This window comes from Calypte anna, chromosome 2 (assembly GCF_003957555.1).
Source record: "Calypte anna isolate BGI_N300 chromosome 2, bCalAnn1_v1.p, whole genome shotgun sequence".
Lineage (NCBI taxonomy): Eukaryota > Metazoa > Chordata > Aves > Apodiformes > Trochilidae > Calypte > Calypte anna.
The window spans coordinates 12,450,790-12,474,712 of NC_044245.1; the positions used below are offsets into that span (position 1 = coordinate 12,450,790).

At 38.1% G+C, this 23,923-nt stretch overlaps 1 protein-coding gene across 4 annotated transcripts in view; it reads left to right on the top strand.

Annotated features, from left to right (window-relative positions):
* Positions 1-14,570: 14,570 nt before the first annotated feature.
* PFKP (phosphofructokinase, platelet) overlaps positions 14,571-23,923 on the top strand; it is a 40,645-nt gene continuing 31,292 nt past the window's right edge. For all 4 annotated transcript variants that reach the window (XM_030446499.1, XM_008503873.2, XM_030446500.1 and 1 more), the window contains exons 1-2: positions 14,571-15,066; positions 23,478-23,551. In XM_030446499.1, coding sequence (XP_030302359.1) covers positions 14,982-15,066; positions 23,478-23,551 — 159 coding nt within the window. In that variant the 5' untranslated portion in view covers positions 14,571-14,981. The remainder of the gene's footprint in view (positions 15,067-23,477; positions 23,552-23,923) is intronic.

Sequence of the window (23,923 nt, forward strand, 5' to 3'; positions counted from 1 at the left end):
CCACTGTTCATCAAAGCCATAGAAATCTGTGGGATTGTGCCAAATTACTAAGTACTATGGATTTTCAGTCACACAGAATCTTTTGGTCAACATCCATTTCAAGGTGAATGTATCATTACAGGCTTTTAAAAAACATTTCATGTTGATTGGCACCAAAACCCATAGCACTATGAGCCTTTTTAGAAACACTATACATGATGTGGGTCAGGATCAGCTGTCCATCTGATGATTCCTATTGCACCTGGAAAAACAAGTATCTTTTTACATCCCAAGGAAATTTGAATCTTAATTAGACTTCCTAATATTATTCCTCATTTTTTCTTAAAATTCTTTTGAATAAATTATTACATGTTTGTTCTCAATTCACATTTTATTTGCCATAATACTGAATATTGTTTTTTAAAAACAGCTAATAAATAATTCTTAATCATCTTTTCTTCCCAGTCAAATGATCACTGCACTTGGCAAGAGATTTATGCACAATCCAGAGAAATACTCCAAAGAATTGAAAACTACTCTTTCAAGAGAGGAGCAACACATTAGCAAAGTCAGTCTTCATCAAATCTTCTATCACATCAAGATAAATTATCGTATTTTTCTAAAAATTAAAAAGCAGTATACATGTAGTTCCTATTTAAAATTCTAAATTAACATATTTTTGCCAAGGCATTTTTTCTAAACTACTATAATAACTTTAGCCTTAATAAAAAGGATGTAAAAGAAAATGGTGTTTGTTTGTTTGTTTTAAAAAAAAGGAACTTTTTTCCACGAAACAGATATCATAAATATGCTCCTCCAAATCTAGTGCTCAGGCTAAAAAAGCTAAAAAGTGAGCACATCAGTTACACTACTTGATTTCACAGTACATTTCTCAAGTTATGGGAATATGAGCCTGTGATGGCCCTGATGCTTTTCCAGTGCACATCTCATACCACACATTTGCACTGCTGCAATTTTACCACTGCGGTTACAAAGCTACATAGCCATTCATGCATGAATGTTCATGTCTGTTTCCACAATGCCAGGCTTCCAGAAACATTCATGAAAAATTCTGATATTTCAATATGATCATCCAGATGTAAATTATATTTCTATATAGAAGCAACAAACTCACTGAACAAAAAATTTCCTTCCCTTATACAGACAAGACCCTAAAGAGAGAAACAGCTTGAAGTACTCACATGGTATTTAATAGGCACTGGCAGCACTGCAGACTGGCACATTTTTCCAAACAGCTCAGTGGTTATTTGAAAGACTGTAAAAGAAGATAACATCTATGAAACTGACAGTTTTGAAGAAGAGAAAGGGGGGGCACTGTGAACGAAGAGTGTTTTGTAACAGCTTTTGGTGGCGAGATAAGCCTTTTTCCTGTGGTTCCAGATATCTCAGCACTGGTTTTCAGCCTACCACTTCAGGGAAACTCAGATGTTAAAAAGAATCAGGAACTTTTGTAAAAGATCCTAATATTCATACTTAGATTGCAAAAGGGGGAAAAGAGTAAAAATATTACTGTATCTGTCTCATTTTCTTACCATTCTTGAACATAATTTTTTTAATGTTGTTTCAATCTTCACAGGCAGCCCAGCACCTCACTTCAATATGATTTTCCCAAATCCCCTCAACTTTCCTTTCAAAATGTCTCAGGATAAAAACCTTACATTTTACAAGGAAAAATGAGCTAACCAGGCAGTCAATAATAACCCATTTAGATCTACCACTTTGTAACCAAGTTTCAGAGCAAATACAGTTTTCTGGTTTGATAATTTTTCAGGCCTTCATGGTTACATTGCCTTGAATTGGCTCTTTGCCATTTGAACTGGAACCTATTCACTCAGCTGAGACCTGGGTCTCACATCAGAGTGCAAAGAGAGGGTTGACTCTTTAGTAGAAAAAAATAACCCCTTGAAGTTACACAGTAATTAATACAACAATCAAACTTTTTCAATGAATAAGCTTTGCTAAGACAAATAAGAAACTAAAACAATAAAGAAAATTCCCACATCTCTGAACTAAAGAAGTGCTATTGCACCTACCACATTGCAAGACAGATATTGAGATATATATATATGTTATTTACAGTTCCACCATAAAAGGTAAATTGTCAGTGTAAGCACAATGTATATACTGATACAGGCATTAAAAACCTAAAAAAAAAATTTAAAAATTGTCCTACCCTTACCTTTCCAGTGTGTTCCCTTGAAAATAGTTCAAATATATATAAATTTACACTATTTTATTCCTTAACATGTAGACATCTGTAAACTGAGTTAAGGTAGGATTATTATGCTAATACATTTGTCTGAAGTATTTTAACATTCATAATCTACTTTAATCAGATTAGCAAGGGCAATAATTATTTAAAATACTGCAGTAAACACAAGCATACAAAACCAACTTTGCAAAAATAAAGGAGCAAAGAGATGGCACTAGGCTTTACAGTTTCAGCTAGTGAATCATTTGATGAAAATATCATTTTACAATATCTATCTTAGTCTCCTGCCATAGAGAAAGATCTATTAGGATCTGTCAGTATTTAGTCCTCTAGCAGTGCTACTGTTGCGTTTCAAGGAAGAGATATAAAAATACAGAATGACCATGTTAAACAGCCTACACTTTCAGAAAGCTGTAGGTATAAGATTAAATATACATTCTTATTTATAAATTATTTATAAGGTTTTTTTACTTAAAATATTTCAGAATTTAAAATAAAGCAAGCAAACGGTAAACACTATGACACAGCACTTTTGGAATAGACTAAATTTATTTTTCTTCCTTTTGAAGTCATTAGTATGCAAGACCTTGAAAATATTGGTTTCTATCACAACTATTTGAGTCTGACAAACTTGACTTTATCTCCAAGTTTCATAATAGCAACATTTAACAATAATTAAACCAAAAAAGCATCTGTGTAAAATCTCATTCCTGTGCAGTAGCCTTGATAAATACAAGATGTGTGTGTGTGCATTCTAATATGTACTAAACACAATTTTTTAATTAAAAATCATACTTCAAGGAACAATACTGAGTCAGCATTTGTACTAAATAGCATTTTTACCAAGTCTGGATTTATTAATGAGTCTCCAATTTCAGCCTGTGGAAGAGGCAAGATAGCTGTAATTCTTCCCAGTACACATGCAGCTCCATGATGACCTTGAAGACTGTATGCTTGCATTTTTATTTTCATAGGCTTTCCCCAACACCATGCCATGTAATTGTATCTTAAATTGTTCCTCATTGTATATCAGATAACCAATACCACGTGAAAAGTCTAATGGAATACTCCTTATAGCCTGAACTGATTAATTTAGTGAAGCACATTACCTCACTGGGTTCGTCACTTGGATTCAGTGGGTGTATTTTAGAGTATCCAATTATGTTAAGAGTTTGTAGCTGTTCTTGATCCATCTATCAGGAGAAATGGACCTGGTGGCAGGCATACAGGAGCAGCAAGAATAGCAGGCACAAGTGAAAATCTTATTAGCATATGGCAAACAAAATACACACTAGTTATTTAAAGTTTGAGGTTTTCAAACATTCCATTTGCACAGAGGAGGATGCAAATTCCATTTGCATTTTCCTCAAGAGGGTTGTGGGAGAACATTATGAGGCCAAATCATGAATGGGAGACATTTTCCTATTGATAGTTTTATCTGGCTACAGCAACTAAGCTGTTTAGGTAGTATTAGGAAGACAGTTGTGTATCATCTTTTTAACATGAACTTACAGCTGAAAAGGAGAAATGAGCACCACAAACCCATTTCTATAATTTAATAAGAATGCATGGCTTTCTGTTTAAAGACCCATGTGATGCTGTGAGCATTCTGAGCTAACCACAGCATAAGAGGAAAGAAGTCCTACATTACCATTTTATGTGATCTTTACTCTGAAACATACTCACAAGAGAAAAAACAAAACCAAACAAACAACAAAAAAAACCCCCAAAAAACAAATAACAAAAACCCCAAACCAACTAAACTTGGTGTTGCAGGGACTGTCACAAACTTGGAAAGCAATTTGTAACTAGTAAGATAAAATTAGATGCTCTGTATAACACTCCAGAGAACCCTTCTTCTCTACCAGTCATAATGGAGAGCTTGTAATTTAGCTTAAGAAGTTTACATTTGTGTGAGTTGGATTCCACACTGCGTATCAGAACTCTAATATTCTATGGTAATTTGATGAAGGATAATTTTGTATTGTTTTATTGGACTTTGTTGATGATATGTTTTTGGGTAACTCTAAAAGATTTAGACAAAAAGATCTTAAAATTTTTATAACAAGCATGTTGCTCCTTCCAATTTACTTTTACGACTTGTAACTACTTTTACTACACTGTGATACTACATTACTAAATTTCCATTTCTTGAAACACCACTCAAGTTCAGTGCAAGTTCTGTTCCATGTAGCTAGTTTGGAATATCCAAGTGCTTCTTTTTAATGTAAACTGTGGGCAACACTGTTTCCAACAAAATTAGCATCAGTTCTGCAATAAGGAGGCTTACTTCATGGTAAAAACTCTTTCCTGTCTGGTTGTGTTTTTATCTTTTCACTCCATCTTTCTTCCTGCTTCACATATATTTTTCCCTGCATATACCACAACTGCATATCATAAAAACCTAGATAAGCCTAGCTTAGATATCAAATCTGTTTCCAAGCAAGGCTTTTCTTTCAAATACAACTTGAGAATGTGGTACTGCAACACTATTTCCATGTTTACATTTATATCTTATAAAGAAATAATTATAATCCTTGTCACATTTTATATACAATCAACACTACAAATTAACAAGGTGACTTAACAGGTCAACGAACCTGTCTTGGAGTGATTCTATAGGGTCAAGAACATGGATGACAGTCCTGGTTACTGACACAAAAATTAGAGAACAGAAGTGGACAAGTGTACTAGAAATAGTAAAAATAAATAAATAAACAAACAAAGCCCAGTATCACTAACTGGTTACAATACTACTAGCATTCACACACACCTTAAAATAACAGTAACTGACGGGTGGTGGTGGTGAAAGATTACTATCAGTTTTGATAGTCAGTTTCAATAGTTATGCTTGTTGATGGAATACTAAGTTACTAGAAGATAAAGTATAGAAAATAATTTTGCATTATGGTATCAGTTAGGTGGCCTAGCCAACCATTTCTACCCCAAACTTCTGTGATCCTGTTAAACTGTTCTATTATGGGTGGCAAAAAACCAAAACAAAAACCTGCCAGGTAACTGCTATCTCCTGCAAAGGAAGTTAAAGCCCTAAGCAACACCAGAGCAAAACCTAAGCTGCAAACACATCAACTCATTAGAAGGCTGTAATGGTTGTAAAACTGAATTAGGTCTATTACAAAGGTACAGAGTACAAATCTCCCCTATATGACCTCTTAATGTGATCCATGTGCTGGACACGTGCTCAGCTCTCTCTCCCTCCACCAGCCATTTTATGTATTTGCTATTAAGGACAGTTATTTCACTTTGTCCAAGTGTTGGCTGACTGACAGCTGCTCAAGGATACAATATTAGAAACTACTGCTCTAGACTTCTGCCTACTGTCAGACCTACTCTACAAATTAACTATCTTCAGTTCCATTTTTGCTAATGACCTGACTCCACAGCAATATCCTACCACTTGATCACATCATCTGTAACAGCACAGGCTGTGGCTTCTTGCTCTCTTGCATGGCTTTCGGGGAAGTTCTGGCCCTAACAATGACAAAGAAAATGTCTGTACTTTCACTTATTTTTGCCTCTCCATCCATCTAATGATTATTTACCCTTGACACCTAAGTACCCTCCTGGGTTTGACTTTCTTCAAACTATGAATTGCTTCCTGTTTGCTCATTAATCACAATCTTGCACTGACTCATGCTACTCACACTCTTAACTGCACAGTAAGAGCTTCCTCTCAGGATCCCAAGTTTATAAAACTACACTTGTTCTTTCTAAAAAACAAAAATATTTTCAGATCAGCTGCAACTTGGATGGTAGTCTAACAATATGTGTAACACCTTTCAGATGTTTTCAGACTGTGACACTCTTTCTTTTATCCGACATTATTCCATACCTAAAGCTACTCTCACATCCTACATTGGGACTTAGACTCTTAGAGGAAGAGGTCAGAGTCACAATTCCTTGAGAGAAAAAGCTGAAGATAGCTGTACTGTCACATTTGAAAGCAATGTTTTGAGATCTATGCCTTTCCTTCCTCACCCCTACACCCCAAAAACAAACAAAAAAACAAACAAACAAAAAAAAAATCAGAGCTTCAAATCTGTGGCACTGGCAGAGAAGCAACCTTTTTCTCTGTCATCCTAGAGGAGGCTACTCTGTGCTATGGTGTTGCAGCACAGGACCTGATCCATGGCACTCGACATCTCTGTTACTGAAAGTCACTAGAACTACGTTTGCACCTTTTACAGGCACAAAGCACTACTTATTTATCTTGTGTATAGGATTGGGGACTTGCTTCTGACAATAAACACCTACTGAAAATTTTCTGTGAAAGCACTGAGTCCAGTGACAGCTACAGACTCAAGACCTGCGAGAAAATAAAAAAAGAAAACTATTTTCAGAAGGAAAGTACAAATGACAAGCATCATAAAGAATATGACTATGAGCAGTAGTTTTTTTGGTTGTCTTGGAAAAATTAAGTGCAATACTGCTTTTTAGAGCTTGGAATTTCCTAGCAAAATAAAAGCCTTTTCCACTGGTGTTTTGTTCAGGCTTAGTGAGCATCACCTTGTGTCATTAAAATGAAACAAAGCTTCTCAGGAGCAGCCCCTGTCCTCACAGAGAAATTAGACTGACTAAGGACAAGTGTAGCAGAGAGGAAGACTAGAATATCTAAGACCATAGCTACACAGAAGTAGCTAAAATACTGCTAACCCTGTGGGGATCATCCTGCTCTTGATTCAATTAATGCCTTTCTAGCACACCACACATTATTTCCTGAACAACCAATGGCTTCTCCTGCTCCTGTCTACTCTTTAGAATCCATTCCAGCATGTCACAAAACTGAGCTAGCTGCTGCTGAGAGCTAACTAGCCTTTTTGGTTTTGATAATAAACTGTAATTTGATGAAGTTCTGAACTCATAAAAGCAATAATGAAGAATAAATACCATGACAAATAACCTCTTACATCATGTAATCAAAGAGTCAACTTATCATCACTTAGAGTATTCATTTTTCTTTTGCAGTAAGAAGAACTTTCTTTTTAATGTCTCCAGTGAGCTGCTGTTATTGCACCTGTTCTTTCAGAAGTTGTGGATTATTTTTGTGTGTGTGTGTGTGTGTGTGTGGTCTTTTATTCTCTTTTTTCCTTTCTTTTCTCCTGCCTTCTTTTCTTTTCTTTTCTTCTCTTTTCTTCTCTTTTCTTTTCGCTTCTTTTCGCTTCTTTTCGCTTCTTTTCTTTTCGCTTCTTTTCCTTTCGCTTCTTTTCGCTTCTTTTCTTTTCGCTTCTTTTTTAGAAGTAACCATTTAATACACAATATTAATATTTTAAAGGCCAGGTATTGTGTGAGGCATTCAGTCTCAGCAGCAAACAGAGGCATTCAACGTCAAAGAAACGCTGCCTTCATGGAAGGGACAGTATGAGCCCAAGGTAATCGACCATAAACACTAAACATGCTCCATCTTTATGTCTGATTACATCACCCTTCAATTTATCCACAACATACTGATTATTTTCACGTAATGGTCCTAAAGGCATTACTCAAACATATCATAAAAGGACTTTGCTCATCTGCATAAACAAAGATATAATTTTTTCTTTATTAGACTTCTAAGGAACTCCAATGAATTATAATGCATGTAGAGGAAAAAAAATGTATATCAGACAACAGATACATAATATTCTCTTAGCATTAGCATATATTCTCAAATACTACCCTTCATATAAATTTACAACATTATTAACTCTATAAATAAAAGGAAAAATAATCTGTTATTTTTTTTCTCAGCTCTTTTCCACAGTTTAAATATGTTACTAAAATATGTTACAGCTGTGCCTATCAAAGTATTTCTAAACTGTAAGTTTTGGTATACCCAGTTTGATTTTAGTTCAAGTTTGGGGTTTTTTTTTGTGTGCTGCAGAATGTGAGACCACGCTTCTGATGTCACTCTGAACAAAGGAAATCAAAATTAAATATATCTCTGCTAACAATTTAAATTTCACAGACCAGAATAAATTAAAATATATTATTAATTCCACTCACAGGAAGAAAACAGACCATATTGCATAATGCAACCAAGAGTGGCTTATTCTAAATGAAAATTACTCTGCTAGTCATTAAAGGCTATTTTTTAAATTCCATAACCAGAAACATTCTGTATTTTTCATCATCAATTATAAACTTAAATCAATGTCAAAAATATTCAAAGCAAGAATATAAAACTTGTACCAGTTAACTACTACAATACTAACAATGGGAGTGAATAAATTCTCTTGAGGATTAAGAAGAAAAGAAGAAAGAGATGGGAAGGAAGCTGCAAGTTGTGAAAGCATGACGGAGTAAAGGAAAATACATTGTAGAAAAATAAAGGACAAAAAAAGGGCTGGAATGAGGAGGAGAAAAAGAGAGAGAGCAAGCACATGGGAGGAAATAAATACTGAGTGACAAAGAAACAGTACAAGTGAAAATAAAGATGTTTTCTGGAAGAAGAAATCTTTGCTGTTATATATTAGCCACAATGCCATAACAACACAACAACAAAAAAATCAACAACAATAAAAAACCCCACAAAAAAAAACCAACCAAACAAACAAACAAAAAAAAACCCCAAAAACCCAAAGATAAAGACTGCTTCTTGAATTACTCAAACGAAATACCTATCTTTATTGTTTTCCTTGTTACTCGTAACCTCTCTTGGAAACTACTGACTGCTTACAGAGAAGCATTAATGATGTCCCCACTACCTGCTTTACTACCAAACTTGCTTTTCTAGACAACTTCAAGGCACTGTGCTTCCCAGATAGTTGAGGAGGAAACAGAGGTGGCTTGTACACTTTGGAATACCTTACGTTTTGACCAGTTATGCTCTCCTCCATCTCACAGTCCCCCAGTATTAATGTTTCCATTAGATCCAGGTATTTTGAACACTGAATCTGCTTCCATACCAATTGTAAGACCAATTGTAAGAGCAAGGGTCACAGAAGCTGCAATAAAAAGTCCAGACATATATCTTTCTATCTTTGTGAGCAATCTATCACTAATGGCTGCCTGGAGTGCCCACAGCCACCTAGATTATTTTAAGCATTGCTGGAGCTTCCATTTCTGGGCAAGCCACAAAAGTACAAAAAAGATATGCATAACCGCTACTGTAAAGAGTTAAATCTATCCTCTTTGGGAAAAAATCCCATAAGAAATATATATAAAATCCATAGCGTATCTCTACTAATAAAATTACTATAAATACTATAATTTAATGGGTGCGTGTCAAGAGGGTGAGGTCAATCTCTTTTTAGAGGTGCCCCATAATAGGACAAGGAATAATGGGTTTAAAAGAAATATAAGCAGTTCCACCTCAGTAACTTCTTTACTGTGAGGGTGACAGAGCACTGGAAAAGGCTGCCCAGAGGGTTGTGGTCTCCTCTGGCTTTCAAAACCCACCTTGATGCGTTCTTGTGTGGCCTGCCCTGGGGTATCCCCGGGGGGTTGGACTTGATCTCTAAAGGTCCCTTACAACTCCTACCATTCCATGATTTTATAATTTATTTTAAAAACATACAGTAAGTAGGAATTTAAGTATTTACCATGTAATGGAGATCAAGTTCACTTATTTAACTGTAATGTATTATGAAAGGTCTAAAGATTGCAAGTCATAAACAACAGTTGCAATTAGCTTAATTTTACATAAACTAAAATTATCCTAGATCACGGAAACCACTGAATATTTGGGGTAACTACTGCGCATGGAAATATCAGGGGGGCCCTATATTTTTAATTCATCCAATCAGCAACTGTGTAACTGCATTTATATTACCCTAATTATACAGTCATGTTAATTCCAGATTATAAAATTCAAGTCTTTGTAGAAGGCAACAACTATAGTGATGTTTATAGAACATCAGACCTTACACTTAGGAATGAAGTTCCACTTACCAATCAAATAGAATTAGGTTAGATCATCATTAGTGGTACCATTTGTTGAAGTATAATTAAAGGTAAACAATTTTAAGTTAAAAAAAAAAGTGCTTTTTCTTTTGTTTTTATTTTCCACATAAAAGTAATCTCTGAAGCCATAAAATAGAAGATGTTATTCTTTTCTTAAGCAACCCCAGTACACAAATCATACAAATTCTTCCTCGTTCTTCCAGGATTTTTTTCACTTGCATTTACTTGCATCAGTCTTGCTGAGGGAAAATGTCAGAGACTGCTTCAAGCCAAATTGTCCACTTGGCCCCAGTCCACATAAGCACTTAATTGATGTTTCCTGTATTCATGCCTTTTTGGAAGCAAAGGACTGAGCATTTTTCCAACCAAACTCTGCTGAGGAATACGATATAAAAAAATCTTCAGAGAACTCCTTATTATCATCCACACTTTAAAAGATGCAAACTTCATGTAAAATTCCACGCTGCTCACCTTTTATAAAATTACAATTACAGCACTCCTGAGACCAGGAGTGCCCAAGATTATTGAAGCCTTCTTCCATAATATGCCTTATCTGTCAGGAGAGTATTTTTCTGGACGAGGACACTACAATACTCCGGCTTAAGTTTTTACAAGGATTCAGTAGTCCAGAATTACCATACAAAGGATAGTACTACTTATTAATCAGGTAATTAGGGCACTTGTCTATCAGAAAGATGTTCTGCATTCTAGACAGTATTCTAAGGTTTTTGTTCATATTTTCATTCTAAGCATTGAAATAAACAAACATCCTTCACATCACATAATCAGTAAGAATTCTCTTCAATATCTTAAGATCATTTGTACTACTTAAGTGCAAGCTCCAAAAATACCACATTCTGAGAACACTAGGATTATTCTATATGCTTTTAATGCAGACTATGAACAAGTATACATGGCCATTCCCATTTCCCAACCAAGCATAGATCTTTTGTGGCTTATAGTACAGCGAGCCTACAAATGATCCTCTGGCGCCAAATGATGGCTCACAATGGAAGTTTTCTAGGTGAGAAAGCAAGGCTTACATATTCTTCACCCCCAAACCAGGAGAAACAACTAAGTCAATTGTATGATTCATTAACTGCTTAATTAGCACAATGTTTCCTTTTAACAAAGTGTCTTAGGCAGGTTTTTTTTGATTCCGAGTTTTTTAAACCTCTGAGCAATTGTGTTACATGCATGACTAGCATGGCTCAATTATTTAAACCTAGGATATCTGACACAACACATCTTTCACAGTAGCACAAATCCTCTTTGATCTGCAGTATTCTTGGGTGGTGCTTAGCTCAGTCATGAATTTTCCTACACATTAAAACAAGAAAAATATACTTAGAAACTGCAAAATGGACTCACGCCTAACCACAGAAAGATGCCTTTTTAGGGGCAAAGAACTTTTTTTTTCCCAAGAATTAAGGGTAGAAAATTAGATGGCCTAGAAATACTATGCTAAAATATATGGTGGTGGCACTGAAGAATGACCTTAGCAGCTGGCACCAGGAGGTATTAAAAAAAAAAACATATCATGAACCTGCTAAGCAAAAATTTTTTAAGAAAATTTATTATGTGTCATTTAAGAAGAGATACATGAATTTACCATGGAAGAAACAACTATCAGGCCTAAAGATCAAATTGACACATTTTCCATATTACTATTTATAGAAAATTTTCCACTAAGGTGTGGGGGCTTCAAATGTAGTAACAGCTGAGCAATATTTCACAATATTTCTTTGTCATTAGTAAATAAAAACACTCCCAGCCAAAATACTTTTACTATTTTTACTCATCTCATGTAAACTGATTCTATTTAGTATTACAGTAAGAGAACAATTAGAGCGCTTAAGGTAGTGTGCAAATTACCTGCTGAGGTTTTATTCAAATATGCAGTTTCTTTATTAGCATTCTCTGTGTATCTCAAAAGAGCCTACTAATATAGCATTGGTGTGATTTACACAGGTACCTAGCTGCATTGCATCTACATACCACAAGGTTAAATAAGACTTTCCTCCAACAATCTTCAATACTTAAGCCAAGAATTCACTCCTTTTAAGACTGTAGGCAATTATATTGATGAAAGATATGTAAGTATATGAAGACAGCTTCAGGACCAAACAGTTCCACATTCTTTCCTCTCTTCCCACCTCTACTTCAATGACATGACACAGACAATTACAATTCCTTCCTGAGAGCTCTGCTGAAGAACAATGAGTAGCTACAATAAATGATGGAAACAGTGAAATCACAAGCAACTTCCTAGTTAGACAAAGGTGGAAAAAAAGTAATTTGTAAGTTCATTATGTGCAATAAGGCAATTGGAGAAAAAGTACTTCCAGAAAATAATAGCTCCTTAACATCAAGGTGTAACTGGAAGCAAGAGAGGCAAGTCTGCTTCCAGGCAAAGTGAAGTGAATGCTTTAGCTACATTGAATAAAACAAATTAAGCCAGTTCTAGAGAATAGCTAAGTATCTGCACCAAACCAAACAGAACCAATGCAAAGCTTCCTTAAAATGTTATTCTGATGACAAATTATAATTGTTTCATGATCTTAAAAGTAGTCACAATAGATGATAGTAGCTGAAGACATGATCTGTTTTACAGGCTTTCAAGCTTCAGATCACTCAAAGAGTTCAATTTAGCTTTACCAGATCTATTCTCCAAGAAACTAGTAAGATTCAGATTTAAACCAGAACCCTTTGAAAAGAGCAGGACTTCACTGTAGTTTATATATTTCTGTAACAGAAGTTCACCTTTGTTATAAACTGTGATTCAGAGCTCTCTTCAGGAAATAATTCAGTAAATTCCTTGTAGAACCACTATTGCTGAGGGTATGCAAACTATTCGGTAATGTGTCTTTCCTGTTGTCTAACCACACTCATTTTAGCCTCGGAGCAGACTGGCAAACATGAGCTGCCCACCAGGTAGAGATAACCTATTTGCAGATACAGTTTCTTCAAAGATTTATCTGAGTAATTTTGACTTAACTACTCAAATGACTACTTCTGTGTCTGTGTGAAAGTCGACAGGATGAGCATGTGCATTTTTATAATGTGTTAAGTCTAGATGTGATGAAGTTGTTGAATAAAAACAATAATTACTACAACAAATAAAATTTAAGACTTGAGTCAGCATTTTGCTGCTCTTCCTGACTCTCCCTGACATGCTTTAGTTTCAGGCAAGTAATTTAGCCCTGATTATGCAAATACTTAGGGTAATTACCACAAAGAACTGTATATGGGATAATACAGCTTTTTTTTATTAAATGAACAAAATCCGGGTCGTAAGCTGTTTCTGTGATTACACACACTATTCCATTGGACTCCAAATGCAGTGTTATAATACAGAGAGTTCAAGAGAGCACTTCTCTACCAGTACAAAGCACTCCCTAAGAAAATGCATCAGTGTTCAACCAGAGAACAAAAAAGAAGGCAGAAAGACTGGGATTCCTACCTTGAGGATTCCCTCCCTCCTGCTTTACCTCTGTTGTTCCTTTAGATTCAACCTTCATCTCTAAGCCTTAAATACTTACAAGAAGTCACCTCCTTTTCCTACGTGAACCCGAACAGCCCCTAGGGTTTGGGGATGCCACACAAGGGTAAGACATACCTAAGAAGGAATAAGAGAAGCAAAAAGGGAATGAACGGAGCTCTAGGCCTTTGGGTTTCCCTGCCCGATAAGGCAGACGTGGACACAAGCCCTGCCAGACGTCGGCAGAATTAACTCTCTTGGTTTATTTCTGTATTCACAGCGGCGGCTGAGCTCTTCGCTCACTGACGCCGTTCTGAGCAACAGCTGAGCGCCAGGGCAGGCCAAGCCGCCTCACGGGCAGCGGGCAGTCAGAAGCCGACAGGCTGGAGACAGATTTCCTATTCCAGCCTTTGGCAGGGACGGGCGGTCCACGCCAGCCGCGCACCCCCCAGCCCCCTCCCAGGCCTGCAGCAGGTCAGGACTGCAGGGCCGAGCACAGGGCACACTCAAGCCCACAGTGGAACGCACAGCCCAGCAACACAGAACCTGACAGCAGCCCCCGCAAGGCTCTGGCGGCCGGAGAACTCCGGCGGGAAGGGCTGCCCGGGGAACGCTCTTCCGCCGCTCCACATGCCCGGCGGGGGCAGGCGGCGTTACTCAGCCGCTACCGCGGACATGATCAGATAGCTCTGCCCGACAGACCCCCTCCCCCTCCCCCTCCGCTGCCACCCTGCCAAGACGCCAGCCGTGCTCCCGCATCGCCCCCAGCTCCGGCGCCGCTGGGGGAAGGGCGCCGCGGGGACTCCCACTCCCGCTCCCGCTCCCGCCCCCACCTGGAGCCCCGCCCGCTCCGCCCGCCTCGCGCCACCTCTACCCCCTCCCCCCGCAAACTGCCTCAGAGTCGCCCTGCCCCGCACGCTGCAACGGCCGCCGCTCGAGGCCGCAGAGCGCTTTCTCATTGGCCGCGTGGCCCGCCCGTCAGCCGCCGCTCCCGCGGGGGCGTTGGAAGGCGGTTGCCGAGCCGCGGCGCCGGCGGTTGTCAGCGGGAGGAAACGGCGGCGGGCACGGCGGGGGTTTGGCTGCGATGTGAGAGCTGCAGCTCTCCTCCGCTCCTTTATCACTTTTTTTTGTTTGGATTTTTTTTTTTCTTTTCCACCCCCCCGCCCCTCCTGCTTTTCGTTAGAGCCGCCCCTTCCCTTCTTTTATTGTTTTTTTCTGTAGAAACACACCTGTCTCTAAATACACCCCCAGACTGGGTTTCTTCGGGATCTTTTTCTGCAGAGGCTAAATACTCCACCCAGCGGAGCGTGCCCCTCTAATAACTGGGCAGAGCCCCGTGGCCAGGGGCTTCCTAAGCGACCTCGCTCGTCTCGCCCTCACAGCGCCATGGATCACCAGCCGAAGTTTTTCGAGAACCTCTCGGGCACCGGGAAGGCCATCGGGGTGCTGACCAGCGGCGGCGATGCCCAAGGTAGCTGCTCACGCCGTTCTCTTCGGGAGCAGGGGGGAGGAGGCGGGGAGGGAGAGGCGGATGAAGGAAGAAGAGTGGGTAGGGGGGAGACTGCGACCACTATGGTGAATGGGGGCAGCGGAGAGGGTGAGGAGCCCCTCAGGGGGTGGTATGAGGGAAACAGGATGCAAAGGGCCTCAGGCAGGCAAGGCGCCCATGCGGGAGGCTAGGGAAGGAGCAGGTGGGAGTAGCAGTGCCTGGGAGGAGGGAGTAGGAAGCATGGGCTGGCTCTGGGCTGGCTGCAGAAAGCCTCACCGGCAGGGACACACTGGGAGTAGTGGAGGGAGAGAGCGGTTTGCGTGGGAGGCACGAGATTGCACGGTCCTTCGAGCTGTCTCGTACAACGACCGAGTTTTTTATTATTATTGTTTTTTTATTATTATTTTCCTTGCGCGCGGCCTGAGTGTCTGGGATGCATACACCCATCCTTCCTCTTCCCTCCCTTTCTCATCACGTTTCTTCTGAGCCTGCCTTGGAAGGGAAAGGGGTAGAAACGCCCCTATAACTTTTACCACCAAAATGTCTTCAGCCGTCGGGAGACGCTGGGGAGGGGAGTGAGGAGGGAGCGCGGGTGGCTGGTGTAAGAGGGGGAGGAGGTCGTGCTGCCTTGCACGGAGGGTGGGAGGCTGTCTGCGCTGCTTGGTCTCTGCCAGCCCTCGTTTCATCTGCTTTTCATTTCATCTTGGCACGAAGAACACGTTTGTGTTCTTACCCATGGTTTGGAAAGCTCACGTGGTAGTTCATTCTCTAGCCCCGTAGGAGTATGCTGGAAACGTGTTTCACCTCCTTAAAGCTCCTTAATGTAGGGGGGAGTCCTAGCTACGGTACACGGTGAACAAAAGACCTATAAACATAAAGAACGAAGGGAAAGAAACTGGATTGCGATGTACTTAGTAAAGAACACGTTCTCCTACACTTTCGTTTCCCCTTTTCTAGAAGATCTGCTCTTCTTTTGCAAGGAGAGCTGTTGAGTGATGATTGACTTCTGTTCGTTCCGTTAATTTACGAATTTTTTTGTCTAGAGTGTCTTGAAAGTACTTCACTTAAAGAAGAAACGACACTCTTACCCGTGTTTTCTAAGAGAATAGAAGCAGAGGGTGGGGGGAAAGCCGCTCTTCTCCTTTTTGCGTGAGCTCAGTAGTGTAATGACCATTACACGCCCTGCCCGCTTTCCTTGGGTGCGAGCGGCCACAGGCAGCCGCCTCTCCTCCCCTCCGGGTCCGGCTGCTCGGAGAGTCCATCAGGCGGCGGTTTGCGTGGACCGGTGTCTCACGCGTCCTCCCCACCCCCGGTGTGTACGTGCACCGCTGCGAGTCGCTGCAGATACCGCCTCTTTGCGTCATCGGGGCTGCGAGAAGCATCCTCCCTTCTTACTTCCTTTCCTCCTTCCTCTGAAGTAACGGGAAGCCCCCGGGTTTTCTTGATACTATCTGAAACTCTAATTAGGGGTGGAAGGTATTTGGTACCAGTCGGGGAGGAAAACGTTGCCGTTCTGGAGAAAAAGCAAACTGATGCCCTTAAATGGCTTCCCTTTTGCCCCCCGCCTCCGGTGGGGTTACACTCGTTCAAGTTTTATCCACACGGTGCTCGCGTGTCATCAGTTTCACTGTTAAATGATCCCAGGAGGGACTGTAAATCCAGGCACCTCTATTTCAACGGCCTGGTCGTCAAATCGCCATTTTAATATTGAAGTGTAGCAGGACATTGCCTCAAGCAGCAGCAGCGTGCTGAGCAGGATGCTGAGTCCTGCTACTTGCTTCCGCGTGGCTGGAGATTATATAATGCAGCAGCAGATGTACCTCTTTTTATAAAATATTAATCTGCACCAGCCACTATGTGAATTAAAGCATTTGAAGGACTTGCAGGATTCATCGTTGACTTTTAGACCCTTTTATCTGGCAGATTGCAACTGCAGCATATTTATATGGAGGGATAAAAAGTAACAGCCTTTGAAAGTTGCTGTCTGACCAGTGAGATTGTCACAAAGACCAAACAAAGTAAACTGGATGCTTTCCAAGCCATTTTGTAGGCAGTGTTGCTATCCTGGCTTGGAAGAACAAGAGGAAAAAATTCTTTAAGAACGTGATCATTTTAACTGAATCACACAATGCAGTTGAGGCTCATAACCCTTTCTGTCTCGGTAACAGTATTAGATGTGTAAAATGTGGAGCCTCACGTGTGTTTCTTTGCTATGTTGGGAGTTAAACAAGGGAAAGAATGAGTCATACCCTCTCAAGGTCACTTGCCCTCTGTAGGGTAAATGTCCACAAGAAAAGTAAAGTTGTGAAGCACAGGCAAAAAGAAGTATGCTGCTATTGCTGGACACCTGTTTGAAAATACCTGTTCAAGCAAATTGTATATGATGCAAAATCACTAATTCTGAAGTAGGAAAGAAGATTTAAAAGTTCCAGGCTCCTTTTTTGGTTGGATTTTGGTTGGTTGTTTTGTTTGTTTGTTTTTAATGCAAACTAAATTTGCATTAAAATTGAATTTTATAGAACTTGAGTGGAAAACAACAGCCATTAGTATTTCAGTAAAAATGTAATCCTATCCTTGATTTAAAATGGACTGTAAATCTTACCCTAGAACAAAATATGCTTGAAATTATTTTAAAGAACTTGCTGCCTTTGCTGTTATTTTACTCTTTAGTAAGTTAGAAGTAGCATTATATAAATTACACAATGCTTTGTATTTATAGGATGTGTTGTGTTTTAAATTACATCCCCACTTTTGTGATATTTCCCTGCAAGGTTTATGCTTTTTTGGTTTTGGTTGGTTGGTTTGGTTTCTTGTGGTGGTTTTTTGTTTGTTTGTTTGGTGTTTTTTTTTGGTTTTTTTGTTTGTTTGTTTGTTGTTTTTTGTTTTGTTTTGTTTTGTTTTTTGTTTTTTTTTTTATATTGCCTGTGGAATGCTGAAGACTATAGAAGGTGTAAATGTCATGCTGGAACTGTTATGATTTAGTCACTATATTTTAAACACAGCTATAGTATTTTTTTTGGTGGAATTAAAGATTTTATCAGTAATTTATTTCACAGGAAAAATATGTGTATTCTGTGCACTTAAGGTACATAAGTACTAAACTCACTTCAGCTAGCCAGCTCTTTAAGTCGCGAACTAAAGCAAGTGCTTTCCATCATAATAACAATTACCTTCAGAAGCAAAAGAAGTATAGGCAACTGATTCTCAAAATTTAAGTGTTAGTTCCGTTTCTGGACTACTTCTAAATTGTAGTTGTTGCAGCTCAGAAATATGAACTAACAAATGGGTTGTAAGAAGCTCTTTCTTGATTTTGTGGAGCTCTCTGGCTGTGGTCTGCTTCAGGGAGTGAAGTCTACTGCTTCATTTTACAGTGCTTACCAGTGGCTACCACAGACAATTTTGGCTACTGTAGGTCACTTGCAGTCGTGTAACCTCCAATCAGACTGCGTCTTTGGTGACTTAACAGCAGGAGCAATGTCATCCAAAGGCTCCTGATGAAAGTGTGTACTCCTGGGGAATGATGTATTTGTGGCTACTTTGAGCTGCTGCCCCACTTATTGACTTGAGATTATTGTCTTTGGATGTGACCACATTTTTGAGATAAACTCTCAAGATTTAGTGTTTTGGATTACATGGTCAGGAATATCATAGTGCATGAGCACTGGAGTAAAGCTTTACGTATGTCTATGTTTGAAACACGACAGGCTTCCCAACATCTCAAGGCATATTTTAAAAAGTAGTGCAGATGTACAGCTCTGATCTTGGTAATTTACAGTGGAAGAAGAAATTTTGCCTCTAAATAAATGAAAGAACTCCACTCTTGAATATTGATCTTAGAAACACCTAAATAAAATATTTATGGCCTCTTGGATTCCAGAGCTTTGGAATACTATAGACCATACCTGTGGAAGCAAAGATCTGTGTATTTCTACTTTTGAAGCATTACAGGCTTCAGAAGAACATCATGAGATATGTTTAATACAGTAGTGCAGATATACTGGTCTTGTCCTGGTGGCATGTACAAGAAAAAGAAATTTTGCCACTGAACAAATGAAATTAAACAAAACAAAAGGCAAGCAAAAGATTGTGTGTGTGTGTGTGTGTGTGTGTGTGAAGACAACAAACCCAATCCAAAACCACCTACACTCCTCTTATGGTGTCCAAATTACAGAGGTTATTTTTGTTAACACTTTTATAATCTGAAGATAGTCACAAGGAGTTTTTTAATTATAGCCCCCACCCCAAAGACACCTGTTATTGTAAATAGTGTGTGTATAGATGTATATAAAGTACATATATTTGTGTCCCACATATAAAATAATTATATTTATATATCAAATGTAAAATTAAGAGATGTAGGTAATAATAAATGACTATCTATTTAAATGCATTTAATATTTTGGAGGGACTGGTTCTGTAATTAGTTGATTCTATGATTGCAACTAGTCTCATAAGGTGGTTTTTAATTTTGAAGAAGGAGATATATATGTAGTCTAGATGTTATATATGTATTAGTGCACTAGAATGTTCTGATTTAATACAATGTCACTGTTTAAAAAAATTGTGTAGCAATTTTTTCAGTTATCTAGAAACATTATTGTGATTATATGCAATAAAATCTGTTATATAATTAGAAGTACGTGAAACAAAACTATGTAGTGTTCTTAATGATTTGTTCCGTTCTTGTATTTGGCTGCTGCTTCTCGTCTTTCCTATTGATGATTACAGGCTCTTACATCATTACGGATATATCCGTTTACATACTTGAAGTGTTTCTTCTGTTGGTGATGTTTAGACATTTTCCTTAGTTTCTGTGTTTTGCTATGTAGTCTTTTACGTCTGAATCTTTATTCAGGGTAACACTTAAGCATATATGCTAAGGTATTAAATGTGCATTAAAGCCAATGTTTATCTTTTTTAATTGGACAAGCATCAAGAAATACTTAAATACCAAGATGTATAGTTTTGATTTTTGTATGGTTATTTCAAGGCCTGTCTAGATGAGCAAAGTGAGAAAAACATGTCTTAAACACAAAATAGTATTTTAATTTTACTGAAAGCCCTCTGTTATAGTGATGCAAATGCATGTGGAACAGGATGTAGGCACTGGACAGAAATACTCTTTTTGGGGAAATGTAGTGCCTTTAAAGTAATTTAAAGGTTTATGCAGTACTGGCTGTAACTCTGCTGTGAAAATTATTGCTTTCAAAAACAATAGATTGAACAATATGAAGGACAGTGAATTATCAACTCTTAAATTTATGTAAAGCCATGTAAGTAGTTGCAGATTACCTAACCTTTGCTGAGTGCAAAAAGAGCAAAGTAAAGCTTTTCTACTGTCAAAGGCTTTAGTACAAAAGCAAGTAGAAATTTTGAAAGAGTTGAAATAATTCTCACATTATAAAAATACTTGTTTTACTCATGGCTTTCTTTTGAAGCTGGTATTCTAATTATGTATGTTTATCAGACTGTATTTACTATTCCGAACTAAATCCACGGTTAACCCAGTGAACCTCTTTTTCAGTAATAGGCATATAATCACATTTCATAGTTATTGTGGTAACTTGTAAGTACTACTCTAAGACTCCACAAATAATCAAATACAGCCATATTTTTTAAGACAAGTTCTACAGAGACTTTATGATATTGTCTTGAACAGATATCTTGACTACTTGAATCACTGTAAGCAGTGTATTCAGATTTAGATAGCCAACATGTAAAAGTATAGAGCTTCAGAGTTTTAACTGTATTTTGTATATATGAAATTGTAACATCCTTCAAGTCCTCAGCCTTTCTGAAATGCAAGGTACTTCATTAGGAGCTTACCAATAAGCACCCAAGTCCTTTTTCAGTATATAAAGAGATAAAATATCTATTTCCAAATAAAAATGTATGTTTCGTAATTTTGTAAAGTTACAGTGGTGGTACTGAGAAGAGGATTTCTGGACGTAATTGGAGGGGGGGGGGGCGGGCGGGCAGGCGGCAGTTTTCGAGCTTTTGCCTTGCCCGCAGCAGATAAATTATGAAATTTACCAACTTTTTATGTAAGACATACTGAAGCTGGAAAGTATTTACTAAGAAAGCATGTGGCTGTATTACGAACATACTAACAGAGGAATACATGGTTTGACATTTTAAGTAAATTTTACTCTGTTTAAGTATGAATGTTAAGCCAAATCAACATTTGTAGGCTAGTTTATCCATAACAAAGGGATGGCAGGTCTGGAGAGTTTGTAATAGGAACAGAGTTACTGACATACAGACACTTTTACTTTGTTCTAATTAGATACTTGGAATACAGAGACTATTGATGAATGAGACACCAGGGTCTTTTTAACTGAACATATGTTAGATACCTGAAACAGTCTTAGTATTTCTACTCAGGTGACAAAGTGGAAGCCTGCCAATGGGAGGTTCTTAAAATCAGTTCTGAGAAGTCATCATGCACTGAGGATTAACTTCTTCAATTCAGAAAATCAACCTTTTAGCCTCATTTCTAGTGTTCTGCAGACAAATGAGTAATATAAAAATCTGTTCCTTAAAATAATTCCCCTCCACAAACAAGTCCAAATGATCCACAAACAAGTCCAAATGAATAATGCCAACACCATCCCCCAAAAGCCAAAGATCCCAAGCTACCCAAAAGCCCTGCCTATGAACTACCAACAAAATCCCCCTGATTCTCATACATGTTGAGCATTAATAGTAGCCATCTGTCAGCTCTGACGGCAGGAGTAGCTTGTGCTACTCATAGAGAATGTCTAGGGTCTTTCCTGTTTGAGGAAAATGGCAGTTCTGTGAAGACCTGTCAGTTTTATAAAGTTAATAGTCTTTATTTCTACTTTGTGTGTGAGGGGGTTAACTTTCTGTTATTTTTACTGAGGTCATAATTGTGGTTTATGTAGTAGATCTGTTTTAATCGGAGGCTTAGCACACCAACTTCACTTTGAAAAGAGCTGGTGAGTTGAGACTATGCTTTTCTTTGACATCACTCAGTTCATTGTCCAAAGCCTTGCTTTTAGCTGCCTTGGCATTTGAGGACATTTTCCACCACTGCAACAAAGCTAACTCTGTCTGAGAAGTCTTGCTTTTGTTTCCTAATACATAATTGATGTGAAAAAAATGTCACTCGTGATTTTCATCTATATGAACAATAAAACAACTTCTGATTTTGACAGACACATTGGGCACTTTCAGGGACTTTCTGGTCTGTTTCTAAAAAATGTTTGCAAAATTAATTTTAATCTTTATTCAGTCAGATAAACTTTTATAACTCACAATTTTTTCTCATTATGGTGGATATTGGAGGAATATATCTACGGCTTACTGTGTTTCGGGTTCATATATCTAGTTAATCTAGTTACATCTCCAGGTAGGAGAGGAACACTTCACATCTATGTGAAATAGTAGAGCTGACCTATGACTTTGATATTTTGATATTAATTACATCAGCTATTGTGTAAATATATCAGAATTGGGGATAGTATTTTAGATTGTGGGGTTTCTGGCATTCCTTTTCACCTGTTGTGCTGAGGCTGTTTCATTCAAAGCTACATACTTCCTTGTGCTTTTTGCATAATCTTTTGTGTCTTAAGTGTTATAGACACAATTAGTTTATTATTTTTGGGAATTTACTGAATAATGAGTAAAGGTGTAAGGCAACACAGCATTGGAAGGTATGGGTTATAGCAGAAATTGATTTGACCCATGAAAGGGGACCAATGGAATTTAGACTTGCTCAGGAGATAAGGTGTTTGACCATTGGACTTAAATGGAAGATTTTACATTAGTATAATTTGTCACATGTGAGGAGAGAGTTCCAATGTGAGTCTGCAATTCCAGGAAGCCAAGTGGTGTTCAGGGACTTTTCTGTCACATGGTTTCATGCAGCATTTCTTTTGTTAAGTTACTGCTACTTCTATCTTCCTGCCCCTGTCAGGAGCTTTGGCTGTGCCAAAGTATACTGTCTATACATCTGTTACTTTGTAAAGCTCAGCAAATAGAATGGTTACAATATAATTTCTCCTTTAAGAACTGAATTTTTAATTAGCTGCATGTTTTGGGTTTCAGATGGAAAGCTAGATATCATTAGAGTGAAATGAATTTTCTTTTTTTTTTAGTACCTGTTACTTATACAATGGTGTTTTACAATCAACAGCAATTTGATGTCTGATTAACATACATACATCTGCATAATTATTGTAAGCAAATGGGTCTGCATTCTTAATATTCATTGGCTGATTGCACTGTCATTAAGCAAATTTCTATTTTACTAGATGCCAATAAATTTCTTTAGGAATGAATTAGTATTTCCTCTTTTGAGAGACTGATAATTTATAGCATACAAGAAATATTGGATAACCTGTAACAATGACTTTTCTTTTTCTTCTCAGGTATGAATGCTGCTGTGCGCGCAGTAGTACGCATGGGAATCTATGTAAAAGCCAAAGTGTATTTTATTTATGAGGTTAGTTTTTGTTTTATTCATTCTGTATTTGTCTTCTGAATTTCTGCTTGAAATTTTTGTGCAAACCTCATTAAGAGTGAACAGTATAAGTTAAATAGTACTGTAAATGTCATTCTTTTTCATTGAATCAATGATTGATTTAATATTTCTCTTTTTTGTGGAAAGTACTTTTTAAACATATATGCTAAAACTATTTATTTTAAAAGTTATTTTTATAATATATGGATTTCTCCATGTGCCAATGGAAGCTTGAAAATACTGAATAATCCAGAGATGGTTGTTACCCAGCAGTAAGCTGTGTATTTGTCTACTTGTTAGACGTCTAGCCTCAAATATTGTAATTTTGAAATACCTTCCTAAACCTAGTTACAT